General features: G+C 41.6%; 1 protein-coding gene across 21 annotated transcripts in view; it reads right to left on the bottom strand.

Moving 5' to 3' along the window:
- The window catches only part of BNC2 (basonuclin zinc finger protein 2), a 410419-nt gene that overhangs the window by 10493 nt on the left and 378038 nt on the right, over positions 1 to 21888 (bottom strand). For 13 of the 21 annotated variants that reach the window (XM_074361530.1, XM_074361531.1, XM_074361532.1 and 10 more), the window contains 2 exons: positions 14990 to 16959; positions 14498 to 14563 (listed from right to left, as the gene is read on the bottom strand). In XM_074361530.1, the coding sequence (XP_074217631.1) occupies positions 14498 to 14563; positions 14990 to 16959 (2036 nt within the window). Of the gene's footprint in view, positions 1 to 1055; positions 1090 to 4581; positions 4673 to 14497; positions 14564 to 14989; positions 16960 to 21888 lie in introns of all 21 variants that reach the window. The other 8 variants (XM_045509901.2, XM_010946035.3, XM_010946036.3 and 5 more) reach the window with 6 other exon arrangements.

Raw genomic sequence — 21888 nt, 5'->3', positions numbered from 1 at the left:
AGAATTGTTTCCCCCTCACCTTCCTACACCTCCTGTTTTAGGTAGGAGAAGAATTGATCTTAATAGGTTAGCAATTTGAAATAGGGTTACAGACTGTCTTTAACAAAAATCCTCCCCCCTCCCCGAATTTGGGATCTCAGCTAAATCTAATAGTAAAATACATTTATTTTCAGAAGCTGCTACATTTTAATGTTGAAAATGTTTTTATCAAGTAATTCGTTTTAAATTCAATTCTTTTAAAAAAAGTGAAAAACAAATTGATTTTTTAAATAAAACCCACCCACCCTTTAGAAAAAAAATCACACTCAACAACAGAAAAAAAAAAAAAAACAGGAAAAAAGAAAAAACCCCAAAGGGACCAAAATGTTTTTTAAAAAAACCCACACACGATGAATACAAAAGAAAATCAAGCACAATAATAACAAATAGTCCCTCTCTTTTAACAACTGGAATCGTACTTCTTAGACAAGCAAAACTTTTACTGTACTCACTGAGTGCTTTGCTTGTGTAAAATAAGATAGGATTGTCCCAGAACATCCATAGGGATGTCATGATTTACAAAGCCTGATACATTATTATCTGAAAACATTGCCTTTGTATTTACATCCCCCATTTATTTTTAAAATGCCCTTGAGCATATACCTCTCTCCACCTGAAAGGCTCACATTTGACAAGTACCTAAATTGAAGGCTACTCTTCCAAAAAATAAGCCAATAAATAAATACACAGATACATAAAAGCTTCTCAATAATGGCAGAAGCTCTGCATTCTTGGAGAAGTAATTGTGATGACAGAAATGACCTGGGATGGTCAGTATAAAGTTCAACAGACATGATTACAATTAAACAGTACGGAAGACCGAAATGAGTCACTCTATTTGGTGACAAGCAGGGCTGATATTTCTTAGAGATGGTTGAGAGGTATGTGCTTCAGAGACAAGAAAGGTGGGAAACACTTCTCCACCTCTGCACACGAGACAATATACAGCACTCCAGGTTTTAGGGGCAGAGGGGCGGCAGCCCTCTCCACACTGCGCTTAGGAAGGCTGAGCTTACCTTGTGATAATAAGATCAGCTTTCTAATCTTTTGCTAAATCGATCACAAAAGAAAGCAAGAATGAGAGACAGAGAGAGAAAGAGAGAGAGGAGAGAGAGAGAGAAAACAAATTCACATTCTAGACATCTGGTTTAAAAAAAAAACTTAAACAATAAAATAGGGATTTAAAATGTTCTGACCACAAAATTATTTTCTGGCATAAGCGATCATCTCATATGCTGCCTTGATGATTTTCAGATCAGCCGCACAATCCAAAAATCATAAATTAAGATAAACCAAATTCACAGCATTATCATCATCCATCAGTGAGGTCTACACAGATGCATGCAGTGTGCAGATATGTGAATGAGAAACAGCAGTTGTCCCCATGGTCCCTGCTCTGACAGTCACTCCCTGTCTCCTTGCTGTCAGATGGCAGATGACTCCAAGTGCAGGCTGCTAGGCAGCGTGCAGACAGTGCCTACTGTGAAGTCTTTCCCCTGACATGTGGGTATGACACCACCAGAGTTATTAGTAAATGTGGAAATAGTTACACTGTGTACTATCACTCTACTGATAAAACAACCTGCCAAACATATGCAGCTCCAGAAACCCTACCCCTCTTTATTATTTACACCCTCCCCAGCCCATTAATTTCATGGGCACACATTTTGCGATGACTTTAATCTAGAACTCTGTTGCCTCTCACACATCTGCAGTTACCACTTCCTAGATTCACTGCCGAGAAAACAGCAGTGACAGCGAGACACACTGAGTAAGGAAGAATAAATTAACATTGACAAAAGGACACACTGATCACCCAGATGGACACATCTTTCCTAAGATGACTTGTGAAATTACACATCTCCACTGTTGTGTTACCAGGAAGAGATGTTTCTCTTCATTTCTCACTCACAGCAATAGGAATCTGTAATCTAATTAGATGATGTACCAGCCCTCAATATCTGTCAACCAAACGATGTGCAGAAATGTGTAGACCAGCTCTGGCCCTCTGTTCAACAGTGTCCCTTTTCCGCTGTCAGCAGTACTGTTGGCCTCTGCTAATATAATTACATTGACTTTTATTCAATTAAGTGCCATCCTTTGCTTTAAAAAAAAAAAAGCTACTTTATCAATTGATTCAGGTGTAATGCAATAATAAAGATGAACTCATGGCAGTGCATTAGCTCTGCTGTTCATAACTTCAGTACACGGGTTCATTCGTGGTAGTCGATTTCCATTATGCAACCACAGTTCGAGAGAATTGATTATTTTATGTTCGTTCCTTAATCTATTTCATTTTTGTCTAATAATCCTCCAAAATGCCATATGCAAAATGCTTGAAGAACGTGTTAGGTAAAGGCACTCTCCTGATAGTGGGTTTGGAGATGTTCTAACAAACTCCCAGTATTACTGGGGTGGAAAGAGGAAAATTAAGAGAGGGAGGGAGAGATGGACTGGAATTCTTCAGAGAGCCTGGATCCTGGGCCTCAAAAGGTTAGGTTCAGCCTCCACTGAACAGACAAAAGGCAGCACTTGATGTTAGCAAAGACCTGGACTCAGTCACTCCAAACCGTGCTATGTCACAGGACGCTGTCCACGGGAGGAGATACAGGGACCTGGGGTCAACAGCAATTTATATTGCTATTTGGATCAGCACAACCAAAGAGATACAAAAACGGGAAGATGGGAAGAGACACAGAAAGGAGTCATGCCAATGGACTATCAGACGTACAGAGAAGAGGATCCTAAAATGAGGGGAAGGCCACAGGGGGCCGGAAATGGGGGGATCTCTGCGCAGAGGAAGCTACAGGCAGCTGTCCGTAATAAGCAGAAGGAGAAATCCGTGAAGGAACCAGTTTTGAGTTCTCCAGAGAGAGCGTTTTTCTAGAAAATAAGCCTAGGGTTCAAATATTTATCTCTGGAAAAGAGTTTTAAAGTAATTAACAAACATCTAGACTGTAAGAGAACTTGCTATATTTTCCAAGAACATGAACAGTACACAAGCTGTTTCTACTTGCTTTGATTAAGTAGGTAATACCGATACAAGGAGGCAAATTCCTCTCACAGAAAAAAAGTATGACTGGGATGGAGAGAGGAGACAAGCTAAGTAGGACTAAGGATCGGATCTCCTGGGGATCTCATCAAGAGAGTAGGCTGAAATTTAGCCCCGAGATAGTCACATTCAAGAATACAAACTGTATCGTATTCAAGCTCAAGTTTCCTGCAGATCAAGTAGAACACTTTGCACAAAGGACATAATTAAAACTACATTTATTTGACTTCAACCAATAATATGCAGAGTCTTAGAGAAACTTTCCCCAAAACACACTGTAGAAGGGAAAAGAATGGTCCCAAGACTGGACGCATGTGTCTGAATATTTACGAGAAGACAACTATAATGCAGCAGAGGGTAATTCTGACCCTGTTATACCCACTGTGGCACAAGGTAGATAATGACATAGTCCTATAACGAGGGCTATGTCTGGAATCACAAATGCTTCCTCTGACCCTCTGCACTCTTTCTTACTCCTTGCATATTGTGAGTTTACCAAAAGCCTTTTGAAAACTAAGATCACCCTCAGAAGCAAAAAGTAACCAAGGCTTTGTTGTACAGGAGGTCATAAAACCAAACTTACTCTTAGAAATGCTCAGTGGAAGCTCCAACTGGACTAAAGGGAACTGGCAGTCTTCTGTCTTTTTAATGAAAACTTTACTCACACCAATTATATCTCAGTTTAAAAAAAAAAAAAAAGAAAACTTGACCATGCAGCCACAGAAGACCCCAAATCCATCAAGCAGTCCAGTGAATGCAATGCCCTTTAGAGAAAGTCAGTCCTGTCTTGAGCTCTCCTTGGCTGGCTTTTCCCTTTCCAAGCTTGTTCAAATGCCCAGATCAACTTAATGCAATGTTCAACCATAAAAATAAAAATTCCACAGATTGAAAAAAAGTGTTCCATGGTTTTAACTTCAGTTTTGAGATATAAGGAAGGGACTTTTTATTTTTTAAAAAAAGTCTCATGGCCAAATAAGAAAATCACAATGTGGCCAGCAAAACTGAATAGTGACTGAAACAAGCCATAGGTTACATGAGAAGTCCAATCTCACTCTTCTTCATCAGTTCTGAGCCCTTCTAAACTGAGTGAATTGAAACAAAATACTTGGTAATTAATTACAGTGCCTCAGGTGAAATGGAATTGAGGCTCCATTTGGATTAATTTTTGCCTTTATTTCTTCTGCTCACCTCTGCCACTACACACACACACACACACACTTCGCAACTTATACTGTCCAGAATGGTCACCAGTGACGTATACACAGCAGATACGACTGACTGTGCTTACATAGTGCATGTGTGTGAGTGTATGTGTGTCTATTTCTATGAGGGGGAGAGAGAAATTTGCATCCTGGGGAAATCTAGATGCCGGGGTTGGGTATATAGCAGGGATACTGAGTCCATAATAGTCCTAATCAGAAATGTAAATCTGCCATCCAAGTCTGCAGAAATGAACAAGAAAACCCTCTGCCCCCCATCAGTCCTCTTACCTGTATCGCTGGGACACTCTACGACACTGTTGTCCGTAACTCCTCACAAATGTTTGTCTCCCCACTTGTTACTGGCAGCCTGCGTGCAGCCCTGTGAATTACACGGCATTCCTGACAGGATTCATTTCTGCAGAACTAGTGGTGGCTCTACAGACGGTTATTTAAAGATTCTCTCCAAAAGGTCTGAAAAGCATCCCTAACTCGGGAAAGAAATTCACTGTGAACTGGGGAAGAAATTCTAGTGAACAATGCCCAAAAAAGAGAAAACCCTGCAAAGTATTAGAAGCGCGTAATAAATGCAAGAAATAAAAGCTAAGCAAATTCTTGCAAATTAAAAGTATGAAATTCAGTCGCTTCCATCCCTTTCAATATAAAACAAATCATCTATACTGGTCACGCAGACAGTTCCCTCTCCATTCAAATTATTCACTTGAAGATAAGCTCCCACCAAACTCTTTAGGGGTTTAGCTAATTTACTGCACAGATACGGCACGTCTGTTGTAATAACAGGTACGATGTATTGGGGTCGACCGTTTATCAGAATTAGACTTCTTTTCTCAATTCACAGTGAATTACGCTGCCTACATGACTCCCCTCTCTCAGAGCCTGCCATCCCCTTACGGCCCCTAATGTGGCAGGCAAACAAAATTGACAGTCTCATCTTGTCAACAAGGGGCGATTCTCCTGAGAAGCCATTTAACTTTGCCGAGGAAGCAATGTATTAATGTGCCTGTCCCAGGAATGTTAATCATCTTCAAGCTTCCGACCTAACTTTGACGTGAACGAAATCACCAAATTTGTTTACTAAATGAATCGTAATATGCTAATAAGAAAGCATGACATATATGGAAAAGCCAAACAGATGGTTTGTTTACTCCACTTTGCAACTTTATAAATGTTGTAACTCTGAAGATGTTAGTGAGAATTATTGGTTTGTTGGCAGAGGCGAATGTGTCTTTCGCATATTAAATCTGGCAGTACAGTTACAAAACAATTTGTCATTGCTGTGGAATGCATAAAAAATGTTAATGTAGTAATGGCATTTGGGAAGGCAGAGTGGTGGATGGAAAATGCGTATATGCTGGATGCTCAGGTTAAGTGTTGAACTGATATCCAATGTCGTTCCCTAACCATTTTACGTCTGAGTTGTATCTGACACATCGAGGCTTCTCGAGGGTGCCGATTATTCAGTAGATAACCTGTTGCGCTGTGATGTGAGACGCATATTACACTGTGAATAGGATTATGTTTTCACGGCATTTGGAAATTTTCTCAATCAGGCAGCTCATATGGTGCTCAGTTTACTACTATTGTTGGGTAAGAAAAAGCAAAGCCATGAACCCTGGCATCTTTTAAGGACTTAAATCTGAGCTAGAAATCTGAGATTTATATTTACCCCGTACGAACTAATCCTCAAGTCTTCCATCCCTTGTTTTATAGTCTGACTTTAATATAAAGAGTTTAGAAGACACTTTTCCAAAATAGTAAGAAATAGTACTCCTTTTGATGTTCAATGTTTTTCTATTTTAAAAGTAAGCTTTCTTTTCTAATGCATGCAACATAGGATGCTAGTTTCTGAGACTTTTTTCAAAGGCAATACTTCCTAAGACTAAACATCCAAGAATGTTTTATATCACTAAAATGGTTAATTTTTGACCTTTTAAAAAGACAACATTAGGGATGTATGAGTTCCCCAAGGGAGGGGACAGAATTTTTTAGGCAATATTATAATTTAACTGTGGCCTTCCGTAGAATTCTGTTGAAAATGAAGCTACTTAAGATACAGGAATAAAAAGAGTGCATAAAATCTAATTTAATTTATGCCTCTGGTTAAATGATGTCAAAACGACCAGCTGAAACACGAAATCTTCAGTTAACCAACCGGCAATGCACCTAGGCTAGTAAATATTTCAATGTTTAGGAACATTTGGATTATTTTTTTGAAATTCTTTTTACTCTTTACTCACACAAGCAGAGCCATAGAAGCAGACTTTCGTATGAAAGAGGTGCTTCTCTCTCCCAGTATCACTAGCCACTTCCCCCAGCTTCTTAGTCCTATATACACATATCGAGACTACCACGAATCTTGCGGAATTTCCTAGCGTATCACCAAACAGAGCTGCAATTTCTTCCCCATCTGGAGAAGAGAAATGAGGGAGCAAAGTGATGGAAAGAAACCACTGAGTTCACGTTGCTGCCCAAGGATCACTTTGGAGCAAGACACATTAGCGGTGATCCCAGCCTGGCGCTACCTCCTTTGAAACATCTCCTCGTTCCTGACCAACAAAGAAATTTTCAATAAGGTACTTTTACTGGTTTAACAACAGTGAGCTCCTGGGATTGTCAAAGTGCTCAGCCTTTTCCAAGGAGAGAAGAAATCAGCAGCTCAAATACAATTAACCTTCCATTCTTGATGCAAACTGCCACGCACAGGAGCTCTGCAGTCTATTAGCGAAGTTATAATGGCCAACAGGCAGAAGCAAAATTGGTCAAAAAGTTGGCGGCTGCTGTCATATTTTTGGAATTATGATTAATGGCACTAATAATGTGGATGATTACTGATATGTGTGTCTCCAGCAGTTTATCATATTGCTCCGGCTGCCTACGTCCACAATAAGCAGGATGCTATCATTTACCTCTTTATTGAAGGCAATCCTTCTCTTGAAGGAGCATATTCTAATTACTTCGTAATGTTTTATGTCTTAAACATTTTGCTGCTCTGGACCTTGCCAACTGCTTCGTGTCTACCATTGATTAATTACTGAATGTTTAATCAAAATTTAGAACCTAATGTAGTCATTTATGAGCACACCGCAGTGCCAAAGTAGTTAGGCTCTGCTCCCAAGTTTGGAGAGTGCTGGGTTCAAAATCAAATCCCAGTCAGGCAGGAGGATCCAAGAATTTCACCTTGGGTGCTCTGAGGTTGCCAATTCCATCTCTGCTGATGAATGGAAGGTAATCTAACTACAGGGTAAACAGCATCTTTACCTACCCTCTCCCCCCAGGATCTCCCTTTCCTCTTTCTCCCAATTCCCTTCCTCAATAGAGCGCCGCTGACTGCTTCTGAGAACAGAAGGGTCTCGTGAATACCCATCATGAGAACATAGCTTTGAAGTGGTTAAACAAGTGAAAAATAATTTGCTGGGACAAATACAGAAGTTTTTTTTTTTTTTCATGTGGATTTTTTATGGTACTGTCATACAACCATTCACCGTTGAAGTTAAGTGTTTTTTTAATACCATTACTGAACTGCTGAAATGGATGCTAATATAGCTTGGAGTGCTAATGTCAAGTCCTGGTAATAAAAAAGACAGACTGCTGAATGAAATAATTTCAAGTAAAAAATAGAACAAAAGTGCTCTCTCTCTTGCTCTCCACTTTTATTGAATTGGGACTGACTGAGCCAATTGCTTTAGAAGTCTGTAAAACACAATTACTCGTGAGCGGACTGACCCACCAGTGCCCCCTCAGTGACAGAGCGGACTAAAAAGGCAGCCGAGTTACAGCGGCTCCCCTCAGCTGGCCGTCAGACCCAAAAGGCTTCCTTCTGAAGCTCTCTGGTTCTCACTGCCCAAATCTGTCTCCTTTGACTGAAAAAGGTCCTGTTTCCCATCCATGTGATAAAGTAACTTCATACATCACTTTCCAAGATGACAATGTCTCTTCTGGCAATTAAAGATGATCTGTCTTTTGATATTCTTATTTATGTGGGTATTTACGTAAAAACACACATATACATTATGTGGAGGCGTTTAGAGTAGAGCCAAAGCATGATTTTTCAATGGCTGGTAATAATTTAGATTGATACATGCATAGGCAAAATTGAGGCATCACTTACATCTGTTCAGTTAGAAACACTTGGCTTCCTTTTTTTTTTTTTTCCTAAGGTAAAGTCAAAATAATTAGAGCCAGCAAGAAAAAGAATTAAACTAGAAGTGGCTAACATTTTTCCCCCTAGTTAATAAAAGAAGTAATAAACTCCATAAAGTACTAGAGTTAAGATCACTAACACTTCGGGCATAACAGCTTTTTACCGGGAATTTACAACTCCTGTTTTAATTCAAGCAGCTTGCATTAGGACATAAAATCCAGGTATTTTTTAAAAGTGTAGTTTTATGTTAAATAACTGAAGAAAAACGGTCCTTTCCTGAAAAGTATTCTTCTCCCCTCTTTCTCAGCTTGCTTCTCTCACACTCGCACACACCCCCGTATCTTGGCACTCAAGAATCAAAGTTAATAAATCCCTTTTTTATGACATTGTAATTTTTTGGCAAGTGTAAACTCCTTTCATATTCTGCCACATTCATTTATTTGAAGCTTGTGGGAGTCTTTCTTACAGCAAAAACATTAAATTATTTCTGAGAAGACTTTAAAAAAGAAAAAAAAAAAAGAAAAGAAATGCTTCTGAGCCCAACGTGCACTATGAAATTTCAACAAAGAAAAGTCTCTTCTTAGCACAACAAGAAAAGGAAGAGCACTTACAGCAAGAGAGAGGTCTATCACCTCAGAGAACCCATCTTACCGGAATAGATATAAGCAAACGTTAATGTCTGTGTGAAGTTTTCTAACCTGCTTCCAGGTGAGAAATGACCTGTTGTTCTTTGAAAAGAGATTACCTACAAAAACAAGTATGTCAAATGAGTAATTGTGTATGAGAAAGACTGGCACCAATGAAGTTTATCAGCAGGTCAGATAGATGGTGGTGGACCCAAGGGAGATGGAAGTGAAGAAGATACTCTCAAAGTGGTATCGTCATGAAAAATACCGCCTGGGCACTCAGTATGTGCACTCTGCTCTAAGTGCTATTTCTGCCTAAATTTTCAAGTGAATGCTGGCAAGACAGTAGCCTGTTCCTTTTGAGGGAAGGTAAGAATAAAGGGTCTATGGAAGTGTTACGTTTGTGCAGTGAAAGTTATGTAGCCACGAGAGACTGTATGCTACTCCTGTTGATAGAAATTTGTAAAAATTTCTGTGTATCATGAGAAGGAAGTCCTTTGCCCCGCCAGCCCCGCCATTAAGCTCTGTTGTCTGTCTGGTACGCGGTTTGGGGGAAGGGACTGGTGCAGCTCTTGGACTGAAGGAGTGAAAGGTCAGCAGAGGCTTAAATGAGCTTGTCTTACATCCAGCTGGGCCAGCAGGAGGTCATTAGGAAGAGCCGAGGCTCACTTTAGGCTTGACAGAGTCTCTCCCCATGATACAAGGAGACCGTTTTGCTCATTGCTCTTCTCCCAGTATATAAAAGGAACCCCAGAGACAGGGCTGACACCGAAGTTTATCTTACTACCAAAGTTTCGCTTGAGGAGGGCACAACTCGCAATTACTCAGAAGGGGGATTTATTTTGTTTGTTTGCCTTTGATGGAAAGTAATGGAGATAAGTACAAAAGACCTATTGATCTGCCAGCCATACTGTGAAACCAAAAAGAGTAACGGGGGGAAAAAATCTCTTCCTTTAAAAGTCAGAGGATCTGCACAACTTCACTTTTTAAAAGAATTTTGGAAAAGGAAAAATTGATTGGCAAAAATACAGGAAATGAAGTGGCCGATGCCTTAGAATGCTCTCTGTTTGTACCTGGAGAGGATTAACACACTGTATTTGACAGCTAATTATATTAGGGCAAATATGCTAATAGTTACCCTAAACTGGTGCTAAGTGGATCATTTCTTAGAGGTATTGCCTGGTGAAATCATGTGGATTTATTGAAAATCTCTCTTTAGAAAAGTTCTAAGTTTCCAAACATAGAGAATGATGGAAAAAATGGATGTTGCTGCTGAGAAGGTGTTAACATGAGGCAGGTAGTATGTTTTCACGTCTTCACCTCTGTTGTTAATGTATGCAGTGGCTCATCAGAGGGAGGAGGGAGCTCATGTTAATTTATTCCTGCACACCTGTACAGGGCAGGAGCAATCAGGTAATCAGACAAGCAAAAACTATATGTCTCTGCTTTTTAGCTACAGCTACCCAGAGGCCTATATAGGAGCAAATTTAGTTCTGGAGACATCAGCAGGTTTTAATAAACCAAATACAGATGTCTTTCTCCATACAAATCAAGAAGTTTACATGTTTTAAGTCTGGATGGATTTAACTAGCAATCAAAGAGAAGGTTCACACTTGGCACCAATGGTTGCCTCTTATTTACTTATAAATCACACTAAGCATATATTATTTGGTTTTAAAATTTATTCGATGGGCTTAATCACCTTGCCTGCACCTCAAAGCTCTAACATACAAGCTTACCTTTCCGATAACATTTAAGACAAACTTTGGCCATCAGGGGCCCCTATTCTCAGAGGAAGAGAGGAACGAAGATGGTATAACTCATGTAAGATGAAAAACAAAGACATAAATATTTCTTTCAATGCAGATCATCTAGTTTCTGTGAACAAAGTCTTCATTGTAATGAAGGGAGTTTTAAAACTGCCAATCACTAAAGCAGATATAGAGTTTTAATATATTAGCCAATGATAAGGAATTTTAGGGAAGAGGACGGAAGTTTTTCCCCCCGAATAAAAACCAAATGTAATTTATAAATGGGCCTCCCTTTTATATGGGTGATCCACAGCCACTCAGTCCTCCTGGGGATCAAAATTCAAGGCAGAGGATGAGAAATGACCAAAGGTAAACCAGGCCCAGCTAATTCTATGACACTGTCTTCAAGAAGATGCCCTTTGTGAAGACTGTAGGTTCTAGGCCAGTTCCTTAGAATTTCTTCCTCCCAGGAGTATTTTCATATGTGTACTTCAAAACAGAGGGCCAGCTTCCTGTTCCCTGACAGAGCAGCACCTTTATAGCAGGAAAATCAAGGGACAAACAAGAAAGAAGTAAGGGTGTTTAGAGCCTGGCAGGCGTAGCACTGCGCACACTGTTGTCCGGATACACGAAAGCACGTCAGCCACCACCTTACGGTACTGTAGTTCTTCGCAGGGAAAGTAACTTACACTTTACTTCTGTAACTTGGAATAAGAATTGTTCTAATAGCCTCCTAGTGACCAGATGAACTGGAGTTCGTGTACGTTAGCTTGTTCTTTGTCGTTAGTGTTAGGAATGGTCTTCTCTGCTTTTGAATTTATTAACGTCACAGCCGTTCACGACTGCACAGACAAGCATGGTAATACCTCTGACCCCGCGTGCAGACTCCTCCGCCCTCACAGCTCTGCCTGTGCCCCACTTTGTCTCTCATCTCCCTTTTCGTGACTTTAGACAAAGAACATCTCTTGCTTTTCTAAAAGCCTTCAACCTGATCTTACAAATCCTAGAAAGACCATAAGCAAAGACCCAGAAACCTCCGCTAAGTGCCCAATCTAGAACACAGCGTTCCACGTCTTTCTTCCTCCATCGTTCTAGTTGCCTACCTGAGACAGAAAATGCAACGCCCTCCTGTAGCGTCATCTCGGAAGAAGCCCAGGAAGACCTGTGTCTCATTCCTGTGGGTGTTGAGCCCTAGGACAAGAAGGCTGCTCTCACTGTCAGAGGACGAGGGTCATTCTGTTAGCTTTATCACAGGCGCCCCAGCAACCCCATAGGCTTGCGTCCTTCGGCTCCTACTCAGAATGCCCTCGAACGCTTTATTTGCACAAGGACGATGCTGTGGAGTCCAGGATGGATGAACTGACACTCTGGGGAGAGGAGAGAAATGGGCCTCAGGGCAGCGAGAGTAAAGGCAAAGGGGGCTTCTGTCCAGGAAGGTATGCTGGCTCTGGGAAAAGTAAGAAAACCTGTCCTAGCTTCACAGGGAACTGAAGAGGAAAAGGCAGGGACACAAAATTCCTGGTGTTCTCATGACTGATCAAGTAAAAGTGAAGAGAAAGGGGAGGATAAGTCCACTGGGAGGATGAGAGATGAGATGCAAGGGGCTTTGTGAATGAGGAGATTAAATTACAGGTTGACATCAGCTAATGAAATGACAATAGAGGGCTGAAACAGGAGTACAATTATAGTACAGTTATGTTTCCTGAGATGCAGAAAGAGGCTGGTACCCCATCGGCATCACTGTTTCTGGTTATGAGGAGGTAGCTGTGCTATACTTAGATGGTAACTCGAGTCACAGACAAAAACTCTTGCTACTTTGACTTTTTCCTTCTAAGTTTTTAACCTGAGGTCAAAAGATTTGAATATTCTTAAAAAGCAGCATTTCAAGTGGGAATCAAAAACCTTTTCTTGTACAGTTTTTTTTTCAATTTGTTTTACTGTACGCAACAAAACCCCAGCATGAAGAAGATTAGGTGTGATGTGCTATGTCACCCATCTGAAATGCCATCACTTGTCTTCTGAGGTTTGCAATCTCCTGTGTGACCCAGCACACAAGGGAGAGTATCTGTTATACTTCCCACCTAGAACATCCTGTATCCTAGTCACCCGGGACACTGGCCTAACCTTCTCTCTGGCTGGTCCCCCACAAAACTCCCAACACTGGGAATAAAATTAGAGATTGAAATCGTCTCCGACTATCAATAAATCTTTTTCCTCGGACACAGCACCCTCTCACCAGCACCTCCTTACACATTAGGACCTGACAACACCTGCGCTTGCATTTTCTGGAGGCTTGACAGAAATGCAATCACCCAGCTTCGCGTGTTGCAGCCTGTGGTCCCAGGGACCTTTATTCCAGTGTTACGACTTGCAGTGTTTTCAGCAAACTGACTAAAACTGTGGTAGGAATTCATGCAAATAAGTTTAAATTTTGGCTTGTCTTCAAACGCTCCATTTCCATAAATATTTTATGCAGCTTTTCATGAGTCTTTTATTTTTGTTAAAAAAAAAAAAAAGCCAATGCATTAACCTCATTATCACAAGTGCACTATTTCAAATTTAAAAGAATGAATATTACTCACAAACTTGGTAGTGGGGAGTTGAGTACAGTATTGTTTTATGATTCAAAGTATAGCTATCTTATCTGCTGTATTCTGGGATTGTCAGTGATAACTTGGAACTGAACAGAACTTGGTGACTATGAAACAGCTTTACAGAACAAGGTAAAGGGGTTAGAGAGGAGAGTGGGGGAAATTTTTAAGAGAGACTTATCTTCAAAGTATGTTTTCAATTGTATAGAGAAAGCCACTAAGTTTTTTTCTGAGATTTTGCTTTTCATGCATTAGGCCCCTTGTATTTTAGCAGAAAGGAAAATATATGTATTTTTAACTTTTATGTTTAAAAGGATTAATCTTTTAAATATGAAGGGAAAACTGAGCATTCTACAGGCAGAGCACTATGGTTTCGGTGCACTTCTATTACACGCTACTTTGTCAAAGAACTCCACCCAACTGGTAAACACTAGAACTTGGGTGATGGCTACTTGGAAACTTCCTAGTTAATTTTGTTTCTTCTATATATTTTGGGGTTTTTTACAGTGTAATAAAAATTTCTCCAAAAATCTTTTTAAGAAACAGTGTAAAACCAAAAAACCATATCTGATAGAATGGGAAGCACTCACTCTAGGCGGACTGGTGTATCATGTAGAATGATCTGCTCACAAGCTTATCTCCACAAGGTTAGGACAACCGTGTTACCCCACCATTGACCACCTTGACACATTCCATTTATATTACATTTTCTTTAAGACTGAAAAAGAACATTGTAAGTTTAAAACCAGCTGCTTCTGTTTAAGCCCAACTCTTTCAGAGCTGCAGCTACATAGCTGAGGTGTGATGTCATCTGAAGGCTGGACATAATATATTCTAACTGATCCTCAAAGTATACGCACGCCTCCCCTTCCATGCATAATTCCCACGACAGACTATATTTTAGAGACGTGCCCAAAGACACAGTGAAGTTAAAATACAAGTAACCCACATTGCCATCACATTTCCCCATATCAACAATTACTTGGGTCCCATTTTCTTGCAATATTTTTACGACCCTTAAAGAATTCAAGGACACACTAAATACTCATGTAAGAACGATAACATTTCTGGTTATACCTACGGAGATGCAGGCTGTCTCGATGTCCTGGACCTATGGTTCTTTCCATCCGTAAATTTCTGTTTCTATATTGGATAAATATGTGTGTATGAAGATAATATATTGATTTAATTAAAAAGCCACACGGCAAAGCAGAAAAATATATATACAGAAGCTGCGGCTTCTAAGTGAAGGTTCACGGGGAAGCAGGGAACTGTGTACAGTGAACTTATTCACATAGATGCATGGAAATACACACACACACACACAGAGCACAGAGAAAAATGGCGTGCATTACTGGGTAAGATGGCGTATGAGTCTGCATGCTTAATCATAACAAGCACCAACTGCACCAATCCCTCACGAGCATGGCAGCTGGGGTATCACGTGGTCACTGTGGACAGTCTCTACAGTGCATCAAAAACATCTAGGTTGCATTGTTTAACATTTAAAGGCCAACATGACCGGCACCCTCCACCCCCAGCAGGAGCAGCCAATGGAGATTTACTGACCTGTCTCTGCTCCGGCGAGAGGGGAAGGCAGCGTTGCAGCCGGCCACCGTGCAGACGTGCATTTCTTTTAAGTGAACGTTCCGGTAGTGAAGCTTCACGCTGTAGGAGCTTTTGAAACTCTTCTTGCACACATAACAGATTTTGGGGTCTGGGCTAGAACACAGGTCACCTTCTGGGGAGAACTTCTGAGGGCTGCCATAGTTCAGAGACGACGTGAAACTCTCATGCAGGGCTGCCATACCGGGCCCCCCGCCGTTGTACAGCCCGTACTGGCTCATGTAGAACATGTCGTAGGTGGGATCCGTGAACTCCTCCTTCACCTTGATGACATCCTGGTGCGAGGGCTCACTGTGGTTCTCGTCTGGCCTCTCGCTGTTCATCAGGACTTTGTCGCTCACCTCACCGTGCAGGTGCTCGTCCCCTTCCATGGATTCCTCGCCGAGCTTGGGCTCTGAAGACTCAGACTCGTTCTCATAGTCCCGCTCGGGTTCTTGGTCCTCGGAAGTCATGCTGTCAGCCCTTCTTATTTCAGTCCTTGAAATGCACCGGGTTCTGCTGTGCTTAGAAAAGTCCTTCACAGACAGGCCCGGACTCATCTCCTCCTGGGAGTGGCAGTGATTGTCGTGGCTCACGTCGTTGACCACAGCGCCGCCATCGGTGGGGTCATCGTCTTCATCGTCAAACTCGTCGGCGGTATCGATAATTTCCTTCTCAATCTTCACAGGCATGCTGGACTTCCTGGGCTTCTTCTTGGGCGCCAGGTCGGCACTGGGCTCATGAGTGGCCATCATCACGACTGGCGCTGCTGGCTCAGAGGGTGGTGGGGGGTGCTGCTCCATGGGCCCACTGGTTGGGATGATGGGGCTGGTCGGGAGGGAGGTTGGGGGACTCACCATTTCCCCCGGCGTGAGTAAACTTCTATAGAATGGAGGAACTGGCTGGACAGTCTTTAGCCCAGAAAACACCAGCTGGCTAGGGAGAGGATTCTGTAAGACGGGGTCGAGTGGGGGAGTGGTAAAACCCATTGGGGGCCGGCCGGGGCTTGTGAGTGTGAGATTCGACTTTGTACTTGCTATGACAGGGGTGGCAGCCCCTGACGTGGCCCGAATTAAATCTTTGTCTCGGTTATTCCTTAGCATAGGCATGTGAAGGCGAGGGTTGGGGTTCGCGCTGTGGCGGTTACGGCTCCGAAGGGAGCTGAAGACCATGTTGCAACCTTCGATGGTGCACCGGTGTTTGATCTTCAGGTGAACAGCGTTGTAATGGATTTTGAGGGTACCTTTGTCGTAGAACGTCTTCCCGCACGCGTTACAGAACACTCTTCCCTTCCTAGAGGCTGACCCCATCCTCCTCATCCGGTGGATCCGGAATGAGCTCTTTGGGTGCTCCGTTTTGGTCAGATCACTGACTGGGGCGGAATTCTGAATGGGAGACACGCAGGCTGGCTCGGTTTTGGGCTCCACATTCGTAATGCTGGTCAGGGCGTTTCTGTTCGGCGTCTGGTCGTTCTTGTAAGGCGTGGGAGAGACCTCAGACTCACTGCTCTCATTATATTCGTTCTGGGTTGACAGGCTGGGTTCCCGCAGCCTGAGTCCTGGTTGCTCTAACAGTAGCCCGTTTGGAGGCAGTCCTAGCAGTGGGGCTGAAACGGGGTTTATGTACTGGAATGGAAGCAGAAACGCGAGGCTGTTGGGGATGTTTTCGAAGTGGTGAATGCTGGAAGGGTTGCTGTTCTCCAGATGAGCAAGGAGGCTGGGGCTCCTGGTACGATTATTGCTCTCAATGAAAGTCCTGATGTCTGAGTCTGTCTTTGAGGACGGTACAGCTATGGCCTGCCCTTCTTTCTCCTGAATCGCCATCAGCTCCACAATGGATTTGGTTTCTCCAAACCGCAGAAACTGCTGCAGGGTGATGATTTCCTCTTCTCGAGACATGATGGCCCAGCGGTCCAGCACCTTGCCGGCAGCATCCTAGAGGCCACATCAGAGAAACAACAAAGACAAACACAAAACCTTATTGATTGTGCGTAACTAGTCAGTGCAACCGAAGGTGCTCCGTCTGCTTGTGAAATGGGAGCGAGAGCAGAAAACATGCAAGCACTGTTAATAAAAGTCGACCCACAAAGCACACTTTTCTGCCATGCAAATGTAGTCATTAGAGTCACAGTTAGAGAAACAGATTGAGTTTAATAATGTCAAAGCAAACAAAATGTAGACCACTGGGCTCTGTGATCTCAGACGCCTAGGCTACTGCTACTTTGACAACAATGGTCTATAGACAACGCGACTATTTAGCACTTATTAGTACAAGACGTGAGATCTCGCTGTGCAAACCCAGTATAAATGCAAAAAAAAAAAAAAAGTACCTTAATCCTTATCAAATAGTGACACCATAGGAAGGAATTAAGTACATTTTTCGAATTTTACTTCTTCAACACAAGCAGACATGACACTGGATTCAATGATGAAACTTCCTTTAAATAGGAGCTATTAAGTGAATTTCTGAATCAAAAAGATGAATAAAGTAGTATTACCCACCCCCATACTCGAACTGCTAAGTTGAATTTTTTTTTTCCCTTTTTAAGGGCTACATTTTAGTGTCATTTAACAGGAGACAATTTCATAATAGTGTAAGGAAAAACAGTATTGTCCTTTTTCTGAAAATTGTAATCTAGGATTCAAACTTTGAGTTAGACTTAGAGTAGTTGACTTTTTATGATCTTGTTATAAATGACAGTTATATAGATATGTAGAAAGTAAACATGTGATGGGTTTAGATAGAATAAATGTGTAAAAATGTTGTCTCTTAACATCCTCCTCTTGATAGCAGAGGGAGTCCGCAGAGAATACACATCAGTAATCACCAGACTATGTGTTGTTAAATATACATTAAAAAGCATTTCACACTTTCATTTTTGCTAGTAACGATGAGATACGCCTGGAGGTAGGACTTAAAAATCCTGCAATGTAATGTCAGGCAATCCATTTCAGTTCGGAATGAGAGAAATCTATTCAAACACGTAGATAATGACTCCATCATTTTCCAGGGCACAGCTGCTCCCCACCAGGACAGGACACTTGGAGCCCTCTGTGAACAGCACTTGCTCCAGCCTTTGGCTGTCAATTTGAGAAAGCATGAAATCTTCTTAAAAAACAAGAACCTTATTATTACAAAGAGGAAAATCGTAACAGTATAGTGGAGAAACCTAGCAGACACCACACCTTAACCAAGTTACCAAAGTGAACATCCCCAGTGGTAAAGACCGTCGTGTACCTCATGAGGAGGGCCCAGCACCGCTTCTGCGGCATTCTTGCTCAAGAATGTATAACCTCCGTCTAATTATGAGAACACATCAGATAAACTGAAATTAAAGGGCATTTCGCAAAGTAGTTGCAAGTAATTCTTTGAAGTGTTAAAGGTTAGGGAAGACTTAAAAACCCCACAGAAACCAAAGAACAGTCACAGATTGGAGGAGACCGAGATGACAGGACAAATAAATGTAGCGTGAGATTACAAGGATTCCAGACCAGAAAAAGAACATTAGCAGGAAAGCTGGCAAAATTTGAATGAAGTCTCTAGAGTAGTTAGTAGCACGGTCTCAATCCTCATTTCTTGGTTTCACTGACTGTACTATGTGTCTGTGACACATTGTGTTAGGGGAAGCAGGCTGAAGGAAACTGTTGTTTCTGCAATGGAGAATTCTCTCTCGTAGACAGTTCTGTACTCAGCCTTCGATATGACATTCTCTCCAGACCAGACGTGTGTCGTCTGAATCATGACAACTAATATGGTAATAAGGCAATACTTGTCTTTACAAGTATCAAATTTAAATTTACAAATTTAAATTTAAATTACTTTAAAAAAAAAAAGCTCTACTGGTTATAGGCTATTCCTTATAAGGCTCGTTCCTAGCATTCTATCATTCAATATATGTATAGGCATCTAGTCCTACGTACATTGCCCAACACAGATGTTCCTCCCTCATCTGTAGATAAAATTAGCCTTCAGATCCAATACTTTTATGCAGCTCTCTGTTCAGAGCTGTCATATAATGATGTGTGTGCTTGGGGACTCCAGATGATCCTGGAATCCTGCAGTAGCCATGTCTTAAAGTGTTGCTTATAGCAACTGGTCTCTGTTACATCCTTTTTTGGAATAGGGAAATACAGTGTTAGGATTATACATAAGTAGAGACATCAATTGTGATTTTGTACAAATTATCTCATTTGAACCTCACAACAGCTCCCAGAGTTCAGCATGTGTTTAACAAATGAGACATGGCTGGTGGAGAAAGGGGAGATGGCGTCAGGTTGCTAAGATGCTAACCTGGGGTTCAGGACTTGAACCCAGAATTCTGATTCCAAGTTCACTGAGCGTCCTGATTGTCCTGCATGATGCCATCTCCCGGGGGGCTCACTGAGTCTGTGACAAGGAGCAGGATGTCTCCTGAGGAAGGCTGGTCTCTAGAGCACTGCAGTGTCCTTTTCTACACCATTCTTTTACCATCACATCCACTCTCTTGTTTGTTCCTTTATGGAGCCTTTCACTAAGGAAACCAGTCTGAGTCATGTCCAGCCATTTCTTCCTCAGGTTCCTCCCAGGTCGCCTGCACCTAAGTCTCCATGTCGTTCGTGTACTGACAGAGCTGGCAGCCTCTGGTGTTAAAGGAGGCCTGAGACACCACAGCAGCTGATCAAACCCACCCGAGACATCTCCCGTCCATCCCCCTCGACAGTACACAGCAGTCCCATATGCTTTCTCTTTTCTCCTGGCCCACCACTGCTATTTCTAAAACCACTGCCTTTCAGGCTCTTTTTCAGTCCTGAGTAGCTGTCTCCACTAAAATGGAGATTATTAGGTTAAATCACTTACTCCTAGTGGAACAGGTCCAGATAAGCAAGATTTAGAACCTCGCTGGCAGCCTGAAAGATGAGAGAAGCCTCACTGATAATGGTAACAGAAGCTTCTGTTTACATTTACATAGAAGGACAGCAAACATTTTTGTAAACAAATGTGCTTGGGAACAGGACAAATATCTACATTACATACTCCAACTGGTACCCTCTGAATCCCGGCAATGTGAAGTGCCACCAAAGTTCTTTCCCAAGAAGCCTTCCTTCATCAAGATGACCTAACACCATCACGTTCACAGAGAAACTGCAGCAAGACACAAAGTTGACTTTCTAATGCAACAGAATGAGACTGGAAGCTCAGTGCTAGGATTGAGTATCAGCTTGAGCATGTCCTCCGGTTAAACTGGTTGAAGGGAGTTAGAAATCATCAAAGGAAAAAAAAAGATCTTCAGGTTCTTTCTTCCTGAAGATCTTTGTGACAGAAAGAAGCATGATCTGGTGCCGTGATTCTCGAACAGTGGCTTAAGACTCTTCTGTTAAGGCAAGAATTTCATGAGTGGTCTGTATGCTACTCAGAAAGGACTAGGGTCAGTCTGAGGGATATTTTTTTTTTTTTCCTAAAACCAGTCTGCAAGTAATCAAGAGTAACCCTTTGGAAACCTTTAGGACAAGGTGACACTGCTGTTAACAACTAAAGGCATGATCATTTCTTTTTAAAGTAATTTATTTTTATCTTATTTAAAGGATTGGCTCAAGATTGACGAGGGTCAATTGACTGGTCCTTCCTCCCAGATCTTGAAGTACAGATCTAAAATCTAGGCCCTCTCACCATGTCCAGTACACTGTCCCAGAGTGATTAAGAGCATTCAAAGAATGAGGTATTGTAACAGAATAAACATTAATGAAACAAAAATTCAGTCTGTCAAGCTACCGTGAACATCCCGACTGCTGACCAACCCATCGTGGGGTGCTGGTCTTGAGCATGAATGATAAATCACATCTGAGTGTCGCTGGATTCTTCCCTTCCCATGCGAATGCTGAGGTCGGTGAGTCAGTTACTTGATGTTTTCCCATTTGTAAGCAGAGTTCAGTGAGGTGTAACCCTTTACATTGGGAATTGTTATTTACACAATGAGAATAAGATTCACCCTGTTAAGTGAAATGCAAGATATTATGGTAAGTATTGATTTCCCTTAAAAATAACTGGCAGTCCTATTAATTAAAAGATGAGTAGCACCAAGTACTCCAGACTTATAAACCAGTTCTACTGGGTTCAGAGAAAGTATAAAACACTTAAAATATTCATATCTAAGCATTTTAATGAAAAGACTACCTTCTATTATTTTGCTGGAACTGGTGATTAAATTCACTCAGTAGAAGTCTGGCACCCAGTTCTATAGGGCAGAGTGACTTTCTAAAGTTTTTGCAGTAGGATCAACTGTCATGGTTTCAATGGTTTTATTTGAGCCTTTCTTCATATGAAAGCATCTTATATGATTCATAGTTTTAAAAATCAAAATCAAGTGAGACCAACTGGTTTTTCTTACTTGGGGGAGAGGCAGAGTAGAGAAGGAAAAGATGTAAGGAGATGGAAGAGAGACCAGATAAGAGGCTTTGGGATTAACAGATTGTCAAGTGACCTCAAGGCCAGAGAATCCACAGTCCAAGGATGAACCCATCTTTGTTCGTGGCAGGCCACAACGCCAAAGCACGAAGAGAAACACTGCCTTTCTTTCCAAGCACAGGAATGAGGGAGGGACCCCTTAACACAGCAGAGATCTAGGGCCTATTTGCTCTAGCAGTATGTAGATTATTAAGACATCAGCAAGTAGTTTAACTCTAAAAGACAGGTGCAGAATCATTTCATTTTCAACTCTTCTTCATTAACTACTTGTCAAATTTAAGGCATCATTTTAAAGGAAAAATCCGACAATGTTTTGCTAAAAACTAAAAACAGTTCCCCTTCGATATAATTTTAACGCTTTTAATTAAATGCTGACCACCTAAAACAAAATCAGAGCTTTATGAGATGTACTTTTTCATTTC

This window comes from Camelus bactrianus, chromosome 4 (genome assembly GCF_048773025.1).
Source record: "Camelus bactrianus isolate YW-2024 breed Bactrian camel chromosome 4, ASM4877302v1, whole genome shotgun sequence".
In the NCBI taxonomy this organism is placed as follows: Eukaryota; Metazoa; Chordata; class Mammalia; order Artiodactyla; family Camelidae; genus Camelus; species Camelus bactrianus.
Note: the sequence above shows the minus strand (reverse complement) of the source record. Positions and strands in the feature narration are given on the sequence as shown.